The sequence below is a fragment of the Apteryx mantelli genome, chromosome 5 (genome assembly GCF_036417845.1).
Source record: "Apteryx mantelli isolate bAptMan1 chromosome 5, bAptMan1.hap1, whole genome shotgun sequence".
Lineage (NCBI taxonomy): Eukaryota > Metazoa > Chordata > Aves > Apterygiformes > Apterygidae > Apteryx > Apteryx mantelli.
The window spans coordinates 22,385,344-22,404,194 of record NC_089982.1 but is presented as its reverse complement, the minus strand read 5'-3'; the positions used below and the strand labels follow the sequence as shown (position 1 = coordinate 22,404,194).

At 37.3% G+C, this 18,851-nt stretch overlaps 1 protein-coding gene across 5 annotated transcripts in view; it reads left to right on the top strand.

Moving 5' to 3' along the window:
- CAMK2D (calcium/calmodulin dependent protein kinase II delta) overlaps window positions 1-18,851 on the top strand; it is a 257,903-nt gene that overhangs the window by 55,240 nt on the left and 183,812 nt on the right. For all 5 annotated transcript variants that reach the window (XR_010884354.1, XR_010884353.1, XR_010884355.1 and 2 more), the window contains exon 3: window positions 15,861-15,920. Coding sequence is in view for 2 of the 5 variants with exons in the window: in XM_067297631.1 (XP_067153732.1) it covers window positions 15,861-15,920 (60 nt within the window). In the remaining 3 variants the exon portion in view is untranslated. The remainder of the gene's footprint in view (window positions 1-15,860; window positions 15,921-18,851) is intronic.

Below are 18,851 nucleotides of genomic sequence, written 5' to 3'. Positions count from 1 at the left end.
AACAGTGGGAAACTGAGACTTAGACAGTGGGAAGAAAAGTGGTCAATCTCAAAAGAACACATTTTACTTACAGTTTTACTTTTATATACCCTCAGTTCTTGTATGCAGATGTGTTGCCATGAACAAATTGCAGTCCAAAAAGAGGAAGATGTAAGATTTGGCTGATTGGTTGTAAGAGTTTGCAAGCTTGAGACATAAAGGAAAACGCACTGCTGTAGAAGAAAAAAGATAGTAAGAAGATGATTTAGGATGAAAAGTGCTTTCAAGTTTTCCTAGTAAGGCAAATATAGGCCTTGCATGAAAAGATGCTAGGGAGGTTTCAAACACTTCAGTAAAATCCAGTGTGAGTCCTAATTATCATTCTGTTGGTCTCTTTGGCCTGTTCATTTTAAGCATCATTTAAAAAAAAAGTCATATTAAAAAAAGGAAAATCTTCTTGACTCAGTGCTACACTACTAATGTCATGTTATCTCTACTCCTTTTGTGGTCTCTGTTTAAAAAAAACACATGCTCCTCAATTTCGGTAGTGGTGTTGGGAACAGAAGAAACTTAGGAATCACAGAATCACAGAATGGTTAAGGTTGGAAGGGACCTCTGGAGATCATCTAGTCCAACCACCCCTGCTCAAGCAGGGTCACCTAGAGCACGTTGCACAGGATTGCATCCAGGCGGGTTTTGAATATCTCCAGAGAAGGAGACTCCACCACCTCTCTGGGCAACCTGTTCCAGTGCTCTGTCACCCTCACAGTGAAGAAGTTTTTCCTCATGTTCAGATGGAAGCATCTGTGTTTCAGTTTGTGCCCGTTGCCTCGCGTCCTGTCGCTGGGCACCACTGAAAAGAGTCTGGCTCCATCCTCTTGACACCCTCCCTTCAGATACTTGTACATGTTAATAAGATCTCCTCGCAGCCTTCTCTTCTCCAGGCTAAACAGGCCCAGCTCTCTCAGCCTTTCCTCATAAGAGAGATGCTCCAGTCCCCTAATCGTCTTTGTGGCCCTTCGCTGGACTTGCTCCAGTAGTGCCATATCCCTCTTGTACTGGGGAGCCCAGAACTGGACGCAGTACTCCAGGTGTGGCCTCACCAGGGCTGAGTAGAGGGGGAGAATCACCTCCCTCGACCTGCTGGCAACACTCTTCCTGATGCACCCCAGGAGACCATTGGCCTTCTTGGCCACAAGGGCACATTGCTGCCTCATGCTTAACTTGGTGTCCACCAGCACTCCCAGGTCCTTCTCCGCAGAGCTGCTTTCCAGCAGGTCAACCCCCAACCTGTCCTGGTGCATGGGGTTATTCCTCCCCAGGTGCAGGACCCTGCACTTGCCTTTGTTGAACTTCAGGAGGAATAGCCTATCCTTTTTTTCCCCCAGAAGTTGTCATAGAAATCAGGCATAAGTGTCTTGATAAAGTGGCCTGAAGACTCTTGTACCATTTCTGAATGTGTAATCCATGCTTTGTAGGTAGAAATGAAGTCTCTGTGTCTACTTATCAAATTTGCACACATCATAAACACTTCAGTATTAAAACAGAAGATGGGAAGTGAAAGAAAGCCCTACAGGAATATTAGCCAACTGAGAATTGCTATTGTTGGCAGCTTTCACAGCTGAGCACAAATACACCTTTTGTTTTCTTAATGCCCTGGAGCAGAATTGTGAAAAATCAACAGGTGTGGTTTTTATTCATTATTTTTACAAAGCATCTTGGATTAAAGTATTTTGCCTTTCCTTGATACTCAGAAGGCTGACTGAATAGAAGTTTGTATATATACATAGCTACAGAAATAACTGGAGGCATACTCTGTGCCCTAATTTCTGGTCTCTTGATGCTTTTGACCAGTGGTAAGAGAATTGGCTCTGCTGTTGTTATTGTACACTCTTATCTATTATAGACCTTGGTATCCATAGAGAAGACGTCTTTATAACAATGAACACCTGACATGTGCTTCTATTCAGGAAACATCAGGAGGGGTGGGTCAATTCAGTGCTCTTAATGTCTGTAATAGCTTATTTATTATAAGAATGTCTCACTTTCTTAGCTATAAATACTAGTAAGAGAAGAGTAAGTAAAGACTGCATTTCAAATGTTTCCCCAGGAGCAGGTAGTGAATGCTAAAGCATTTAGTTTGAAAAAAAAAAAAAAGAAAAAAAGCTTTGGGGGAGTGAAAAAGCAGTATTCCTCAGCATTTACCTTCTATAAAAAAGAGTGGAAGGGGGTGAGTGAGGTCTAACCATTTGCAATGGAAAATTCAAAGGATTGCATGGTTACTCTTATATGAATAAATGCTGTTCTTGTATTCTCACACAGACTGCAAATGACTCTGCTGCAAAGTGCTAAAGATACTGTAAATTACCTTTCATAAGAACTGGCTCAGACAGGGTCTTAGTAATATTGTTGGCCTCCATTAATGGCTTCGTCTTACAGAAATCATCTGTTGTAAGAAATAGAACTGGACTGCTTCCTGAGCATTAATACTTCCTGAGATTTCTAAAAATGTATTTGATGTAGTTACATTGTGTATAAACCACATTCCTAGACTTAAAGTAAGTCACTATTGCAGCAGTTTTCCTCTTGCACAATATTCTCTTAAGCCACAAATATTTGCATTCCATAATACTTAGAATACTTCATCATACACTATATATTTGTTAGAGAAGTTGTCAAAGTCATAGGGGTGGGGAGGGAGTTGCAGTGTTCAGTCTCTCCCACTGAGTTACAGAGAGTTGGTGTGCATAACTGCCAGAGAAAAATGTATTAGAAGACAGCATTTTGGTAGTGCTGAAATGCAGCCTTTGTTTGATGCTTCTGTGGTTCTTTCCATGGAATTTTTAGCAATTCTGTGTTTTTTTGGCATTGAAATCTGCATGTGGAAAAGTTTGTTGTAATCTTAACATTTCAATTTTACCCACTCATTACTACATGCAGCACATTTATTTTCCAAGGGAGAGGTTGATTAACCGCTTCTATGCCACTGCATTGTAGCTACATCATCCATAGACTGGTTCCAGCTGGTTCTTTTTGTTCTTCAGAAGTGAGAAGGGAAAGTTTGTTTGGACAGCATGTTTTCTGTCACAAATCATGGTCTGCCTACCATTCCCATGAATGGCTAGGCACTTGGAGCCCATGCCACTGTCACCACCACTGCGATGGGAAGAGAGCAGTATTGCTGGAAGTTTACCCTTTTCTGTGCGTGGCCTTGGCACTTAAAGGCATCAGTGCAGCCTGTGAAACTTCTTCTTTGGGCAGATATATTCTTCTGAATGATTTAGTAAAAGATGAGAATACCAGGGAACCTGTATATCAGCAGGAGATGTCCTGGCCTGAAAGTCTGTAGCAGCACTAGCTGCACTTGCAATCTGGATGGAAAACCTTCAGAGCTATGCCCTCATTGCACAACTCGGAATGTATGTGATTTACTGTACACTTCTAAAGTAGGAAAGGAGAGTCTCAACTCACCTGCCTCCCTTCCTGTTATGGGTTAAAAAAAAAATCTGTTTTCACATAAGTGATCCTATGATAAAGAGAAACACAAAGAAAAGGGTTTTTTCCTCAGTGGAAGGGTTTTTCCTCAGTTCACAGTCCTGCTAAGTTGTTTTCAGTTCTGAACCCCTAACCTTACATGTATGTAGTGAACTCCTGTATGTAGTGAACAAGGGTCAGATCTGAAGCAGGGTGTAAGCAGACCTCAGGTGCCTCAGACCTAAGTTATGCCCATAAAAATTCATGTTCAACAACTACCTAAACATTACTAGGGCTGGGTGTGTCTTGCACAGTCCAGAACTGCTAAAAGGTTGGGTTGTTAGGTTCTACCTGTTAACTGTGAGTTTCTTGAAAGTATGTAGAGCAGGGCATAAGTTCCTGGCAAAAGGCTTAATGTCATAGCTCTTTGACAATTGATGCGCTATCAGTTCAAAGGCCTTAAACACCTTTTGTCTCGGGGAGGAATCTTTCAGTCTCTTTAGTTAAGGTGCAAGGGCTAAACCAGTAAGGTTTTAGGTGACTAGCCTTTACATTCTGTAACAATAGTTTTGGGCACGTGGGCCTTAGGACACAATCCAGCCTTTGGCAGCTATGCTTCCCTGGCTGTGAATGTGGAGAGCTTGATGCATCAAAAAGGTGACTGAAAAGTCCTCATTTGAAGCAGGAAGCTAGCAAGCAGCTGAGGACCACAGAGCCCGCTGGTGGATTCCCACTGCTCTTCGCGCTTTGGGAGGTTTGACCGACGATGCAGCTTTATGAGGCAGGCCAGTCGGTTTGCTCCTGATAGCTGATTGTTAGCTGTGTTGAAAGAGCACCTGAAAAAACCCATATGCTTGTGTTTGTCTTTCCCCACTGTGAGCAAGTCAAAGAATTGAATTGCTTTCTGCCAGCATTGCTATCTGAGCCATCTTGCTAGGAGGGCAGATGAGCACCTGGGCTGGCACAACAGAAGGGAGAAGGGACACCTGCCAGGAGCAGTGAAATTGTCTCTCTTGGTAATGGCTGGCTGCTAGATTAAGGTAGTTATCCTGCAAAACCGGAAGAGGCATCTACTGAAAAACAGGATCACCTGAAGCAGGGGTTCCTGCTCGCACAGATCCTGGCTGGAGATGTTTTCCTAAACTTGGGACTGCGTGAAGAAGCTTCATAGAGGCCTAGGATTTCAGACATGTTTCTGTCTTTATTGTTTTCTATTTGCTCATCTGGGTGTCTACAAGTTAGATTGCTATATAGTACCTAACAAAGAATGAACTTAGTCCTTTACTAGATTTGGTTACAGTAACACTTCGATTTTTTTTACCTGTGTACGCGCAGAAGTTGTTGGGTGAATTTATGCTGGTAGGGTTGTTCTTTTCTAGCTGGAGGTTTTTCAGCCTTTAATTTAGAAAGTGCTGTTTAGTACCTTTGTTCTTTGTGATTAGACAACTGCAAATGTTAGACAGAGGGCCTGTTCCTTCAGTCAGCCACTAAAATCAAGCCTGTTTGCAGTATTTCTGTTCACACAAGTGGTGTTATTTACTGTGAGTGTGTGCTTCCAGCTAGTTAATTGTTTTGCTAGTTTCTAGTTGGAAAATAAAGTGTTGACTTTGATCTTTAAAATCGTAAGTGCTGTGGGACCTTCTTGTTTAATTAACCCTGTTTCTTTTCATGCGGTATTATAAAACTTGGAGTCATCGCTGGTCTTCCATGCTGGAGTTCTCTCAGCATAAAGTAAAGCAGGTGCTGATGGTGTTCCGCTTGAAAGATCTTAGCTACTGTCTTTCACAATTTCTTCTTGGTTAAATGTAACCTAAACTAACTTCCCTTAGAAGGGAACTATGCTCATTTACATACTCCAAGGTTTTGACACTCAAAGTTTGCCAAACTTTTTTCAGCAAAACATCATACAGGTAAAGTCTTTGCATTTTCACTTAAGGTTGCAGTTTTAAACAGGAAACTTATGTTTTAAATTCTTACAGAAGCAGAAAGGTGAAAAGAATGGAGTGATTTTAATGTATTAATTAAAGAATAAGATTAGCTTTTAATAAGAGCCTTGTCTTTCTGCGAAGAAGAAACATGAAGCAAAATAAAATCTTTCTAATCAAAACAATGAAATACTAGGAAAAAATACAGCTATGTTCTAGAACATCCCCGTGTCAGAATTTCTGTGATTGTCCTCTGATTTCCATGGATGATTGGAACAAGACCCAAGGTGTCTGTGGTAGGCTTTAAGCCATTCTGTGGTATGATCTGTGGAGAGTCTCGTGGAACTTAGGAGTTCCTTGTTTTTCCTTCATTTAGCTGGCCAAATAAAAAAATCGAAAACCCCAAAAAGTGTTGTGCTGTATTGCACTTGATAAGCAGCAGCTTGTAGAGACTGTCCTCAGAAAGACTGAGTGAGCTGTTTGAGAAAATATATATTATCTCACAGTGAGTAATAATATGTCCAATATCTGGAAAACAACAGAAATGCACTGACAATGAAAGGGAATAAAGATACAAAAGTTAGTAGCACTGTGGAGATGCACATAAATTGTTCACTGTGCATTGCAAGCTTTAATGATAAAAGAACATCAGGAAAAACATAAAAAATTGTACAGACTATTGTTAAAAAGAGGCTTTGCTTTGGAGAAGTTTGTTCCATTTTTAGATACCTTTATTGACAGGAGGCAAGCAGTAGGCATATTCCTACCATTGTGATAAGCTCAATTTGGATATCTGTGCAGGATCAGCAGTTTAGAATAAAAGTCATGATACTGTATTAAAAGAGATTTATGCTGAAGACAAATTTTGTCCCTCTTAAATTATAAAATGTTATGACTTAAGCCAAGAAATAGGTATCATCTGTGTATATAAGTTCAATTATTCTGAGGAAGTAAGTTTTAATACCCCTTAAACATTTTGTTTGTTACTGTATTTGCCTACCTAATACACACACTATAGAGACAGTCTTATTTTCTGATGCAGACTTCATAAATCGTAATATGAGATTTTGGGCCATTAGAGTATCTGGTCTGGATGAAAGAAGTCAGATTTGAAGTTTTATATGAAATAGGTTTAGTTCAAGTCTTCATACAGTCAATATTTATTTATTGCAGAGATTTTCCTCTCATATTGCTGTAGCATAAACATTTTACATTAGTCACTGTCAAAAACTTCTGTGGGATTCTTGGCGTTTTGCTGCCTGCCGGGTAGTTTCTCTAGTTATACGTATTGGTCATGGCAGGACACTTCTTTCCTCATTAACTCCCAGACATACTCCATGGAATGTGTGCATTGGCCGACCTTCTTACTTTTCAGACATTTGGGGGCTGGGTGCTTGAAGTTTTTAGGTTTGACCTCCCCTTTGATATTCACCTTCAGATCACCCATAACTGAAACCTGTCTGAAAACAGTGTAACAGAAATAGATACTTACATAAAGCATTCACGGTTAGATGTATTTGTAAATAAATTGAGTGGAGAAAGGAACACAATCTTGCTTGAAACATCTAGAAGACACATGCAGACTTTAAAAGCAAGCTTCCTTCTTGAATGCCCCACAGGGTTAAATTTGCATTTGGTTCCCTCTATGAATATATGCATGCATCAGACTTATTTAGAAGGGTTTTGACGCTCCTTTGGCAACACTAAGTGTTCTTTTATTTCTTTGGAAATGCAGCTGTCATCTTTTGGACCTTACTGTACACTGAAGTAACTCACTCAAGGAGGATTTAACTTCTCTTTCTCCTGCCTCATGACACAATGTGGATGGTGTGACGTGTTTCCTCCATTCACTTAACATTGAATTTTATATCAGGTATGATAACAACTACTTCGATACAAGCAGCTAAATGAGGTAAATGCAGAGAGCTCATTATTGTCACTTACGTGACACCAGAAACCATCTAATTGGCACCAGTTGCTACACTGATTAAGTTTGGGATGGAAATCTAGGAATATTGTAATGCAGTCATTCATAATAATAATAATGTAGCTGTCAGATATTCCAGAGCATTCAACAGCATGTCTGAGAAAGATTTTGTTTATTGTGACTTACAAAAAGATCAGGCTTGATTTATTAATAAATACAGTTATTACAAAATCATGCAATAACAGTTTAGCTTATCAATCATACCTGGAAAATGCTGGGCTCTAGTATTTGTCATTTGTGCATACTATTTTGTCTGTAAATAGGACCTGAATAGTAACCCTACATCTGCATGATGTGTTACTTCAGAAATCCTTTTACTAGAACATAATTACATGAATTATCCTCTTGTTTTATGGCATAGTCTGAAGCAGTCTCCACATGCACAGCTACCTTTGGCTTAGAATTCTGTGCGCATATGAAAAGCAGGGCCTGTTCTTGGTTTGGTACGTAAGCTGAAAGTGTGAGTAATGATTAGTTGTATTCCCTGCGCATTTTTAATTGGCAAACCCTACAATGTGAAGTTTTATGTTTAAGAAATGGTATTAATTTATGAGGGAAATACACTTCTTTCAGGGAAACATACTAAGTGAAACATCAGAGTTATCACTATGAAGTTCAGGAGGCAAGAAGAATTTATGTAGTTGAATAAATGCAAGAGAACACTGGTCAGTTATAGTGGATGGGGTATTGAAGTATTTCGCTAAATGAGCATGTGCAGGTTTTTTTGTTGTTTTGTTTTTAAGAAAAGACAGTTGATCATAAAATCTCAGTGGCATCAGTGGGAGCCAGTGACTGTCAGAACCTTGCTCTAAATTATTTTTCAATTTAATGAAAGTGCTCCATCTAGTTTGTGTTCTGTCATTTTAGAATTTATTTCATATGGTAAGTTGGGTGGTAATGTTTACTTGTCTAGTTTTTTCACCTGTCCACTGGAAGAAGAATAATGTTTGTATAATGTTCATCATATATGCTATGAGATGTATTCTGGATTACTTTATCAACATAGTACCCATCTGCTTTCTGTGGATTCAGTTTTGTATCTCTCATGTGGTATGATATGATACAGTATCCTACATAAAAATAGTACATTAATCAAATAGATTTTTATTCAGTTAAACGACCAATGAAAATGTTTACTGAAAAGTTAATCGTATACAGTGTCAGTTCAGAAGCTGTGGTATAGGAATTAATAGCAAGGAAACTTTAAACATTTACACTGTGTATTCAAAGTCAGACATAAAGTGCTTTATTATATCTCTTTTATTCTGGAAGAGTCAACACAGAATGAATTTAGCACTTGATAGAAGATACTCAAACACCTTACAGGTTTATAGCTACACTGTATAATCCTGTAAATGTGGATTGAGATGGTATAGAATAGCCTTTTAAAGCAATACTGGTAGGCATTGGAGGTAGAGTATCTTATGCCAAATGACCAACATTCCCTAGGTATTTTTGTTTTTTTTTTCCTGAGACAGTAAAAGAATTTCCAGCTTTCTTCTAAAGCAAGCTTGGTTTAGTTTGCATTTCAGATCATTGTCCTGTGTGCGGTGTATACTGTATATATGTGTGCCTGCATTTCAAACCTGCTACAATGGAATTTAAAAATCTTAGCATTAAACCTCAGTGGAAGAATTTATGTTTATAAAATAACTTTTTGAACTTCTCTTTCTGATTTTTTTATTTTTTTATGTATTTTGAACTTCTGAAATTTAAAATATATTTTGAGGGTTTTTTTAAACATTAACATTAGAAACCCAAAAGAGGGTTAAGCTGACACATCTTCGCTTGCGATTGGAGTAGGTTTGAGGCCTCACGGAGAATTATGATGGTTTAATTGGCAAGTGGTGACTTGCTCAAGAACTGTACCTCTGGGCAGAATACTGTGTGCTTTTAAATGTTGCAAGCTTATGCTGGTACAGGACTATAAAAATTAAATTAATTATTAAGATAAGTAGAATTGATTCAATCATTCTTACTGTTAAAGTTGACCAAAAATATTGGGAAGTATAGAGTATAGAACAAATAATGAAATTCCCTTTCTTGTTCTTCCTCCAGCTTTAAGAATTGTTTTACAGACAGTATATTAAAGAGGGAGTTTGCTTTTTATATTTCGTTTCAAGTTTGTTGTCACAGTTTCTTTTCCACATGTATATCTAAATACCTGAACATGTTGAAGTAAGATTTGAGCTTTTTTTTTTTTCCTTTTAGCATCTGATGCTAAATTATTGACCCTAAGAGTTGTCATTCATAGCAACTTTTTCTTAAACTTGTCCATTTCTTAGGCTTTTAGAACTAACCTTGCCATGTAATTATTGTAACACATGATAATTTTGGTTAAGGATTAAAGCTTCATATTTTCAATTTTAGCATATTTTTAAAACTCCAGTGCAGCTTTATTTTCCAAAAATGAATTTCCAGTAGTGGATAATTTGTGATGTTTACTGCAGTTGCATCACAGTAAATCTTGTAATTTAGTGTTCACAAACTTTATTTGAAAAAATACAGTTATTGTAGAGAAAACAGACAGAGTTATGCTGTACTTTTTTGTTGGGTTCCAAAAACTCTTAGAAACATTTTTTTTTTTTGAGAAAAGAGTATTTTATTAAGAAAACTTACACTTTTATTGGCACAATTTGAATGAAAATTGCTAAGTTTTTATGTTTTATTTGTTTATTCTTGAAAAAAAAAAGATTAGCTTCCATAACAGAGGGGAAAATACACAGAAGAGTTCCCTCCTAATTAATTGATACTTAAATATTCCTAATCTGAATGTTATTTGTTTTCAAAAGTTAGTACTGTGGCTTAATTTCTTCAAACATATTGCAGAATAGTGCTTATGTTTCTAATAAACTGATATAGTTTTTCTTGTCAACATACCAGGTTAGATTTGTGATGTAGCAAAATATATGGATTTCTGTGAGCAAGTATATTTGCTGTATGTTTCTACATTTTTAAAAAATATTCTGTCTATAAAGGCTGATGCTTTGCCTTGCAGCTATTATTTTCCCTTATTTGTAGAGGGAATTGCTGGAGCAGCACTAGTCTGTGTCTTTACCTTAATCTCTACTACTGAATCAATGCCTACTTTATCACTACTTGACTTTGGAAATATCTTTTACTTTCAGAGTATGTCAAGGTAAATAATATGCCTTGATATTTAGTTTTATTAGATAATATATTTCCCTATAAATGTCCTCACGTTTCCATCTTTAGTTACTTTAGCATTTCTTCTTCGTGATAGTGTCACCCATGTCCCATTGTTCAGGATATTTTGATGTTTCCTTAACATTCATACCAAATATGATTTCTGCTGCCTTTTTATTCTTATGGTCAATGGTTCTTTGATTTAGGTTACAACTTGACTCATGAAAAGCCCCTGTCTAAATGCTGCTTATATTTTTTGCAAAAATGGTGTCTTAGAGTTATCTGGTTATGCTTACTGAGAGATTGTTTTGCCATTTGGTTTTGAACTGCAGGTTTTGTATTGGTGAGTTGCCAGCCAGTTTGTGTTTGAAACCTGTATTCTGCTCCTCTTGGAATAGCGCTTTGGCCTTCCTGTCATAGTATCCCTTCTGTTGTATCCTGTGGTAGTTCTTTTGTCATGAATACAGACTTGCTTGTCTTCAACACAAAAAATGTATTAGATGTTGACAATCTCTCCCTTCCACTCCCACCTCCTCCTTGAGGAAGCCTCTGGACAGTTGGTCCTAATTCAAATTTGTTGCAGTAGTTTAATAAGGATAATTTTTACAGGACTTCTTGCACTGAAATTCTTTGCTGTTTGTTGTTGACCTTTCTGTTGACATAATTGGCTGTGCTTACTGAAGTCTTTATAATAGAGTGTGCCTTAAATTGTTGGATTAAAGAGTGTGCCTTAAATGGTTGGTTAAGTCTTAAATGTTGTATTTGGGAGAATTAGTAATCTTACTGAGTGTGTTAAATAAGCCTGTATATATCTGTCTGATTTCCTATGGACTGTATTCTTTTGGCTGTGTTATGACACCGCTCAGAGGTCAACTTGCTCACTATTGTTTATGCTTAGAGCTCCAGTCTTACACTGTGCCATATTATGACACTTGGGTCTACATGCATAACCCTAAGTTTTTAAGAACATTTTTAATAAGTGCGCTAGGAGGCTATAAAAGTTGAACTGTTGTCTGGTAGCAGTTGCCCAACATATTTCATTTGTTGCGATAATGCAGAAGAGCTGATCTGTGATTCTGTTTATCATTTGTATTTTCCAGTTTTTGTTTCTTGTCCTATGATCACCAACATAATCATTGATAGAAATAGGTGGCTAGAATGTAACTAATTTTTATTCTCTCTCTCTCTCAATCTCTCTCCCCTTCTTGTTCTAGGAAATGTTGCTTACGTCATTTACAGATACTCACTTCTTAAACTTATATACTTTGGGCAAGGTGTAAAAAGTTAAAAATATTTTATGGAAATCAAATCATGTTTGTAAAGAACCTGCTGACTATATCCATATCTATTTGTTTAAAATAAACTTTAAATTTATTTCTGTATTTATATGACCTGTTCTTCGTCTTCAACAAATATAACTGCTTCTCAGCGTTTTCTTTAGCTTATATTTGACTTACTGACTATTTTTATGCTCTTAATTTAAAAGTTTTCAGCATAATTTAATTTGGGTAGAAGTCTGTGTGCATGTCTATAAATAACCTTGCTTGTATTGTGTTTGATAATCCAGCAGGTAGGCATGTATACTCGTGGTATTAGACTCTCCAGGGAGAGTCTGAGATTAGAGTTTGCATTCTACAATATATTTCTTTATTCTCCTTCCTCCTTACAGTACATTTTATTTACCATGTATACTCTTGTATACATTAATTGGTGTGAATGAGCTTTTAAAGTCAAGTCATGTTTGGACCATTACTAAGCTGAGGGGGGGAAAGGAAGAGACTGTGGTCTTGTAGATGATATATGAAGGTCTGAGAGATCTGTAGCTTATTTTGTGGATTATATTTTATTGAGCAACACTTTTTCCCCCTCAGCATCAGAATACTATTTAGGGGCTGCTGTTTGGAGGATGTCTGGTATGTGCGAATAGAATGTTTTGGCTGTGTTTCACTCTTGCTGCTTACGGGCTTCAGTTAGTGGTTTAAGACTGGTCACATGTAATGTCACATAATCTTATCACTTGAAAAATGTAGAACAGTTGGGCTTTGTTGTAGTATTAAATCAGACAGATGCTTTGAGGGGATCAGTTCTAATGAGAAACTAGTTCACACCTATTACAGGGGAAACTGAAAGGCATGAGCTCCTTTTTGTTTGCTTTTCTGTGGAGTTTTTCTCTAGAAGATCTAAAAAACTTCCAAAGTTCATCAACAAGTTAATCTTTGATGTACTTCTCTGGCCATCATTTTTTTATAAGCACTAAAGAATCCCAAAGGATTGTTTTATTTATATTGTAATCACCCTTAAGAGGTCTTGTCTGAGATCAGGACCCAATTGTTCTGTGCATTGTGCAGACACACTTCCTGCACTGGCTAGCTAGTTAACTAAGACAGTCAGCAGCAGAAGAAACAGCACTTGAGATCTTAGTCTAATCCTTACTACAAGTTGTTGTTGCAACAGCCAAGATATGTAGGTAATTTAGTAATCTAGTGACTGAAGCACTAAGCTGGAAGGTACCTGGGTTCTGGCCCCTGCTCCCCTCACAACGTAGGTGTTTTGTGCAGGGGATGCTGATGCATTTTACGTGAAACAGTCCTTGCAACAAGGAACCTGTTTCTTTCTGCTCCCAAATGGGTACTCAGAATCACCAGCACAGGCAGTTAGACACCCACTGCTGTTGTCTGCACCTGCTGCTATCATCTCTCTCTTCCCAGGAGTCTTTCCATCCTAATTAAACAAGCAGTGTGTAGAGCAGCTCCACGCTGGGTAGTCTGAAGCCAGAGTGATCTTCAGGAAAGCGAAGTTGTGGTTTCATGAGACAGAGTTTTTTGGCAGCACTACCAAACATCTACACTGTTGCACTGTACCATCCTGTCTCAGCTGTGTTGGCACAACTGTCTGTGTAGCTGTTCTGTGAATGTAGCTTTCCCACTTTTGGGACAACTCTGCTGGTCTATAACTAGATTAAATTCTTTAAAAGGGGTAACACCCAATGCTTGTTTTGAGCAGGAGCTGTAAGTATACTTTCTGCAGAAATTGATACTGCCTGTGTTTTAAACATACCTGGGAATCTTTCTGTCGCCCCTCAGCTGATTTAGGAAGGGGAGCCTTTCGGATTCTGGTCAGGTGGAACAGGGGAAATTATGACTGTGCACAGAAGAGAAAGGTGAAAGGAAGAGGACCAAGGCAATTTATGCAGTTGAGCCCTGACTAAAATGAGGATTTCAGGATCACACTGTTGTATTCAAGTGTATAAGAAGAGTAGGTTTAAGGAATTTTTTTTAATTATGAGGAAGAACAGACACTGTAAGCCTGTAAGAGTTGCATTACAAAATTAGATTGCTCATTCTTACTGTAGTATTTTTGATGCCTAACGTTCTTTTGTAGATTAAGGTTTTGTATTTTCTGGATGTTAGTTATTCAACTCAAAACTTCTTGGGTAGACTACAAGTTTTATGAGCTGGAATAAAAGTTAAGAGTCTTCCTTTTAGTTGTTAGGAGTGCTCTCAAATGTAATGCAGATAATTAGTATTGCAGAGATAGTATAACCCGAATTACCTGCATGACATCTGAAGTTAGAGCTCCTGTGAAGGATTGATTATTATAATATACTTGGATATCAATTTGGAGCCAGTTAAAATAATAGCACTACAGCTTCATCTCCAAGCACATTTTACAGTTTATTTCTCTTCTAATTTTGAAAAATTATTTTTAGCTAATACTGTAAAAGTGAATCTGCTCAGCTTTTTTGCCTCTTGATGAGAGCTTAGTATTCATAGCTTCCATAAAAATTATGCTCCAGACAATGAGGATAAATGCACTAGAAGTTTGTTGGCTTTATAGGACTACAGTAGGCAGCAGCTGGCTATTTTTAAATCTCTGTAAATTATGTAATTTGTTGCCTGGGTTACCTGTGCCAGCTGGGGGGTGAGGGTGAGCGTTGTTGCTGATAATTACAAAATCAGGAAATTAGTGTCTAAAATCAGTCCTGCCTAACTTATCTGTTTTAATTTCTAAAAACTAAAATGTAAAAATACTTCTTCAGTACTGTATGAGTCTGTCCAGTATGTTAACTTTGGATTGTTAAATTAATAAGAGTTAGGAAACATTAGGAGTTTTATTCCACTTAGCACAAGTACTCTAGCCTTGTATGCAATGCAGATAATATGAATGTGGAGATGATTTTCCTTGTATGGGTGTAAATATAAAATTAAGTATTTCTTCTCACTATATTTAAATTATTTCAGATTAGCTGTTCATACTCAGGTGATCAGGTTCTGTTAAATAGTTCTTATTATAGTCTGTCTTTCTGTCTTCATACCCCATCCATACTGCCTGAAGAAAGCTTTTTGTTTGTTAGCTTGTGTTGCAGACTGTAGATTCTGTATGTGTTGTACACTGCCTAACACTGGACATTTTGATATGGCTTGAGACCTCCGGGTACTTACAGTATGCACACACACTTGCAAATACTTTATCATTTATCATATAAAACAAGTATTATATTACTTATTGTTGACCAAATATAGCAGAAGTAGTATTATAAACACTGGTATTTGAAGCAAATATTATAAAAGTATGGTACATAAATAAACAAACCACTTGAGGAAAATGGAGCTCTATGTAAGCAGGAGTATTTTATATCCAGAAGTGTCATTTTACCTCAGCGGTGTACAAGAAAAGTTCAAACTTAGAGCCTGCTGCTTCTGCTCAAAGGTTAAAATGAGTTGAACAGCAGGGAGAAGGGAAGCCAACAGATGATACATCTGGACCTAAGTATTCAGGGTATCTTCAGGTTAATGAATAATCAACCTGTGAGAGAGATTAGACCTGCTGGGAGAATAACTGCTGGTCGTTGGTAATTGGAATTTCTGTAGCATCATATTGTGGTGGGAAAGTGCTGTGGCAGAAATGCTGGCATTCTCTTGGGGTTGTTGCCATGTGTCGAATGGTGTACATCGTACGTTAGATACCATTAAAGCAATTAACGGGTTAAGATACGGGGTCATGCTAGAGATTCAGATTGTCTTTATTTTGATTAATGCTATAACATGATTTATCAGCTGATAATTATAGGTCACGGCATGAATTATTTCCTGCTCTCCTCATTAAGTAAGCAGCTTGTTTTTTTTCTAACGTAACAGTACCTGGACTAGTCCATCAAGAAGCAGTTGGATGCAGTAATCTAATTCAACATTGCAAACAGTTTGAATGTAAAATCTTAATGAAACTAAATCAAGAAGGAATGTTTTTAAAGACTGCATCAGATACTTTTTTTTTTCCTTGAGTAAATGGTAAATATGGTAAATTTTTACCATAAAATGGTAAAACTGTTTTGTTTTTCTGTGTTGCAGATCACCAGAAACTGGAAAGGGAAGCTAGAATCTGTCGCCTGTTGAAGCATCCCAATATTGGTAGGAACATTTAACTGCTTTCTACAGTAAATATCAGTTTAGACAGTTGAAGGGAAAATACAAAATAGCACGTAGAAATAGCAAGCTTGAAGAAGTCAAATGGCAAGACTATTTCTTTTGAATGTGGTGCTGCTTTCAAATTCATCTGTGAAAGGTAATATGCCAACAGATCATGTAAAGCAGAGTGTACTGGTCTCATCTCTTCTGAGCTATTACTCTGCCATCAGTGAGTTGTCTATGCCAGGTGTTTGGGTTTTTTTGAGCAGTGTGTAGGCGAAGTTATTTCCAGTGTTGCTCATGACTTTTTGAGACTTGCAGAAGGATGTCAGCTAATAGCATATGTTGCAAAATGAGACAGACCACTGTAGATAAAGTTAGTGCTGTTTTTACTCAGATGCTTATTTTATCATGTTTTGTGTTTGAGATTCTGTTCATCTGTAGAAAAAGTATGTAGAATAGAAAGCTCCTCTCCTTTTATTTCCAGAACTGTATCTTTTCTACTCCAGCATTCATGGGAAGTTTTAAAAAAGAGTTTTGGGGGGGTTTCTGTTTCCTTGTATGTGGAACAATAGGAACAGATATGTACCTTGATCTTGAAGGAGTTGGATCTGGCTTTTTCAGACACTGGATTGTCTGCCAAGGTCTCTCTGTTACAAGAATATATGCTATCCCTGAGACATCTGCAATAGAAGGGTGGGATTTTCCTGCCTATCTTGTCCCTCTATCCCCATGCACATCTTTAAAAGTTGTTGTCAGGAAAACTGGTAATCTTGCTGAGTGTTTTGAATTAACATGTATATTTGGTACTCTGAAAAACACTTGACAGTTCGCTTGCATTTCTTCCTTCTTAGTCTTTCTCCTTTTTATTTTTAATGGACAAAAGTTGGTCTCAGTGATATTTTTAAACTACTATGATTGTTTTGTGTTTGGGAAAGAAACAGTTCTTCCTTTTAATAGTAATGGTAATTTGAAAACAAAAAAGCTCTCTTATGCATTCTGAAAACCTTAGAGGTTTTGCCTGCAAATTGGGTATGAGAAAGAGTAGCATTATCTGTATTATTTTAGATCTTTCAATTTTATATTTTATCCCAGCCAAAACTGGGCAGTGTAAAGTGATGGACAACAAAGGAATGTGCAACTTACTGCAGAGAGGAGGTGTAACTCATCTTCAGTTTTTGAAAGCAATGGTTGCCAATATAGTGCTAGACTTACTCTACAGAGTAGTTTACCTATGCCTTGTGTAATTATTATTAGAGTATATTCATGAGTTTGTTCAAGCCAAGGAAGCTGAATAAAAAACAATAATAAACAGGAACTGATATGAAGTGGTAGTGCTGAAGTGACATGACAGTTTTCGTGGCAGTGTTATGTAAGTCAACACAAAATTCCTGCTTAGTTACCTGTGCAAAGGTAGGTATGTCATTCAGAGGATTAAAAACAAAATCTTTTCCTGCTGTTGATTTCTGTTCAGAAAAGATACCATATTCTAGATTTGTATGAGAGCAGGTGTTTTGATTTTCATGCTGTGGAATTATATGCCAGGGGCTTGGCAATGTGCATTGTATTCTGTAACTTTTAAAATTTCCACTATAAACTATTCTGCCAACCATGGCAGTGTATCTGCCTGAAAAATACTTCAGTTAGCTTGGTTATCAAAGTTCCTTGTTTGTATAAATGTAGTAGTGAAGGCTGCTTTGTATCTGGTTTCTGTCTTGGAGGAAAATCATAAATGTGTTTTGAAAGCAAGAAATTGGTTTGGTAAATCAGTAAAGGTAGCTCTTTTCAGAAGTAGTAATTTCAGACCTCTGAAACCACTATCTCATAAAGTAGTGGGTTGAACACACTAATCTTTGCATGTTGAGCTGGTTGTCTAGTCTCCACCTCAGCCAGGTGCCTACCATTTCCTTCCCTTTCCCTCCCTGCCTCCCCTGCTGCATTCCTGTGCTCAGCTTGTCCAGCCACTAGCCAGCACTGGTGCACTTCCTTGGCCCTTGGACTGACCCAAGGGGAGACTGCTGCACTCCAGCAGTTTGCTTTCTACCCTCCTCATTGCTCCTGCAGTCATGCAGTGAGCTTGTTCAGGGAGGTGATCAAGCTAAAAATTAACCCTAAAAACATTCTAGATACGTGTTATTTGTACGCCAAACTGAACCTTTTATTTTTGGGTTACTCATGTGCCATTAAAAAAAAAAAAAAAAAGTGAGCTCCAATGGGTAATACTCCATCATACTAAAATGCACTGATAGTGAAAAGGGCAGTGTATACAGTAATGCAATTCAGATTTAACAGCTTAGATTAAGATGTGTTTTATATGTCTCCAAATGGTAAAGATTAACATTTGTAAACAAATTTTGTTCTTATTATGTATATGATAAAGAGTATGCTTCTTTAAAAATATTAGCAAGTTCATGAATCTAAAACACATACGTTTTTTCCTTTATCTGCATTTTCTCCTGAGTTCCCTACAACTCATGAATTTCTAGTAGCCTAGAAAATAACAGATTTTTTGAAAAGGAACTCTCATGTGTACAATAAATATGTATAATTTGGGAAATAGTTCTAAAATACAGTTTTGCAAAGGCGGTCTCTATAGGAAAACATAAATCTAGTTTAATTTATTGGACGGTTTCTCATAAGACAATCTCAGTGTTTTTCATTTGGTCTCAATATAGATTTTTGGTTACTTGTGTTTTTGAGCAATACACATTCATTGTAGGGTGGCAGTTTTCTGAAGTTAGAATTCAGTAATCCTTTCTCTTTTCATTCAGCCTTACTCCTCTTCCCAATTAGCTTGATTAAATCTCAATTCCAAAAATGACTTGAGGGAAAGGTCAGTTTTTGAATTAACTTCATTTCTAAAATCATACATATATAATAATACTCCTTTCTAGAGTGTATTAAGGTCTCTTCAGTTAGTTATCTTGCAAGTGT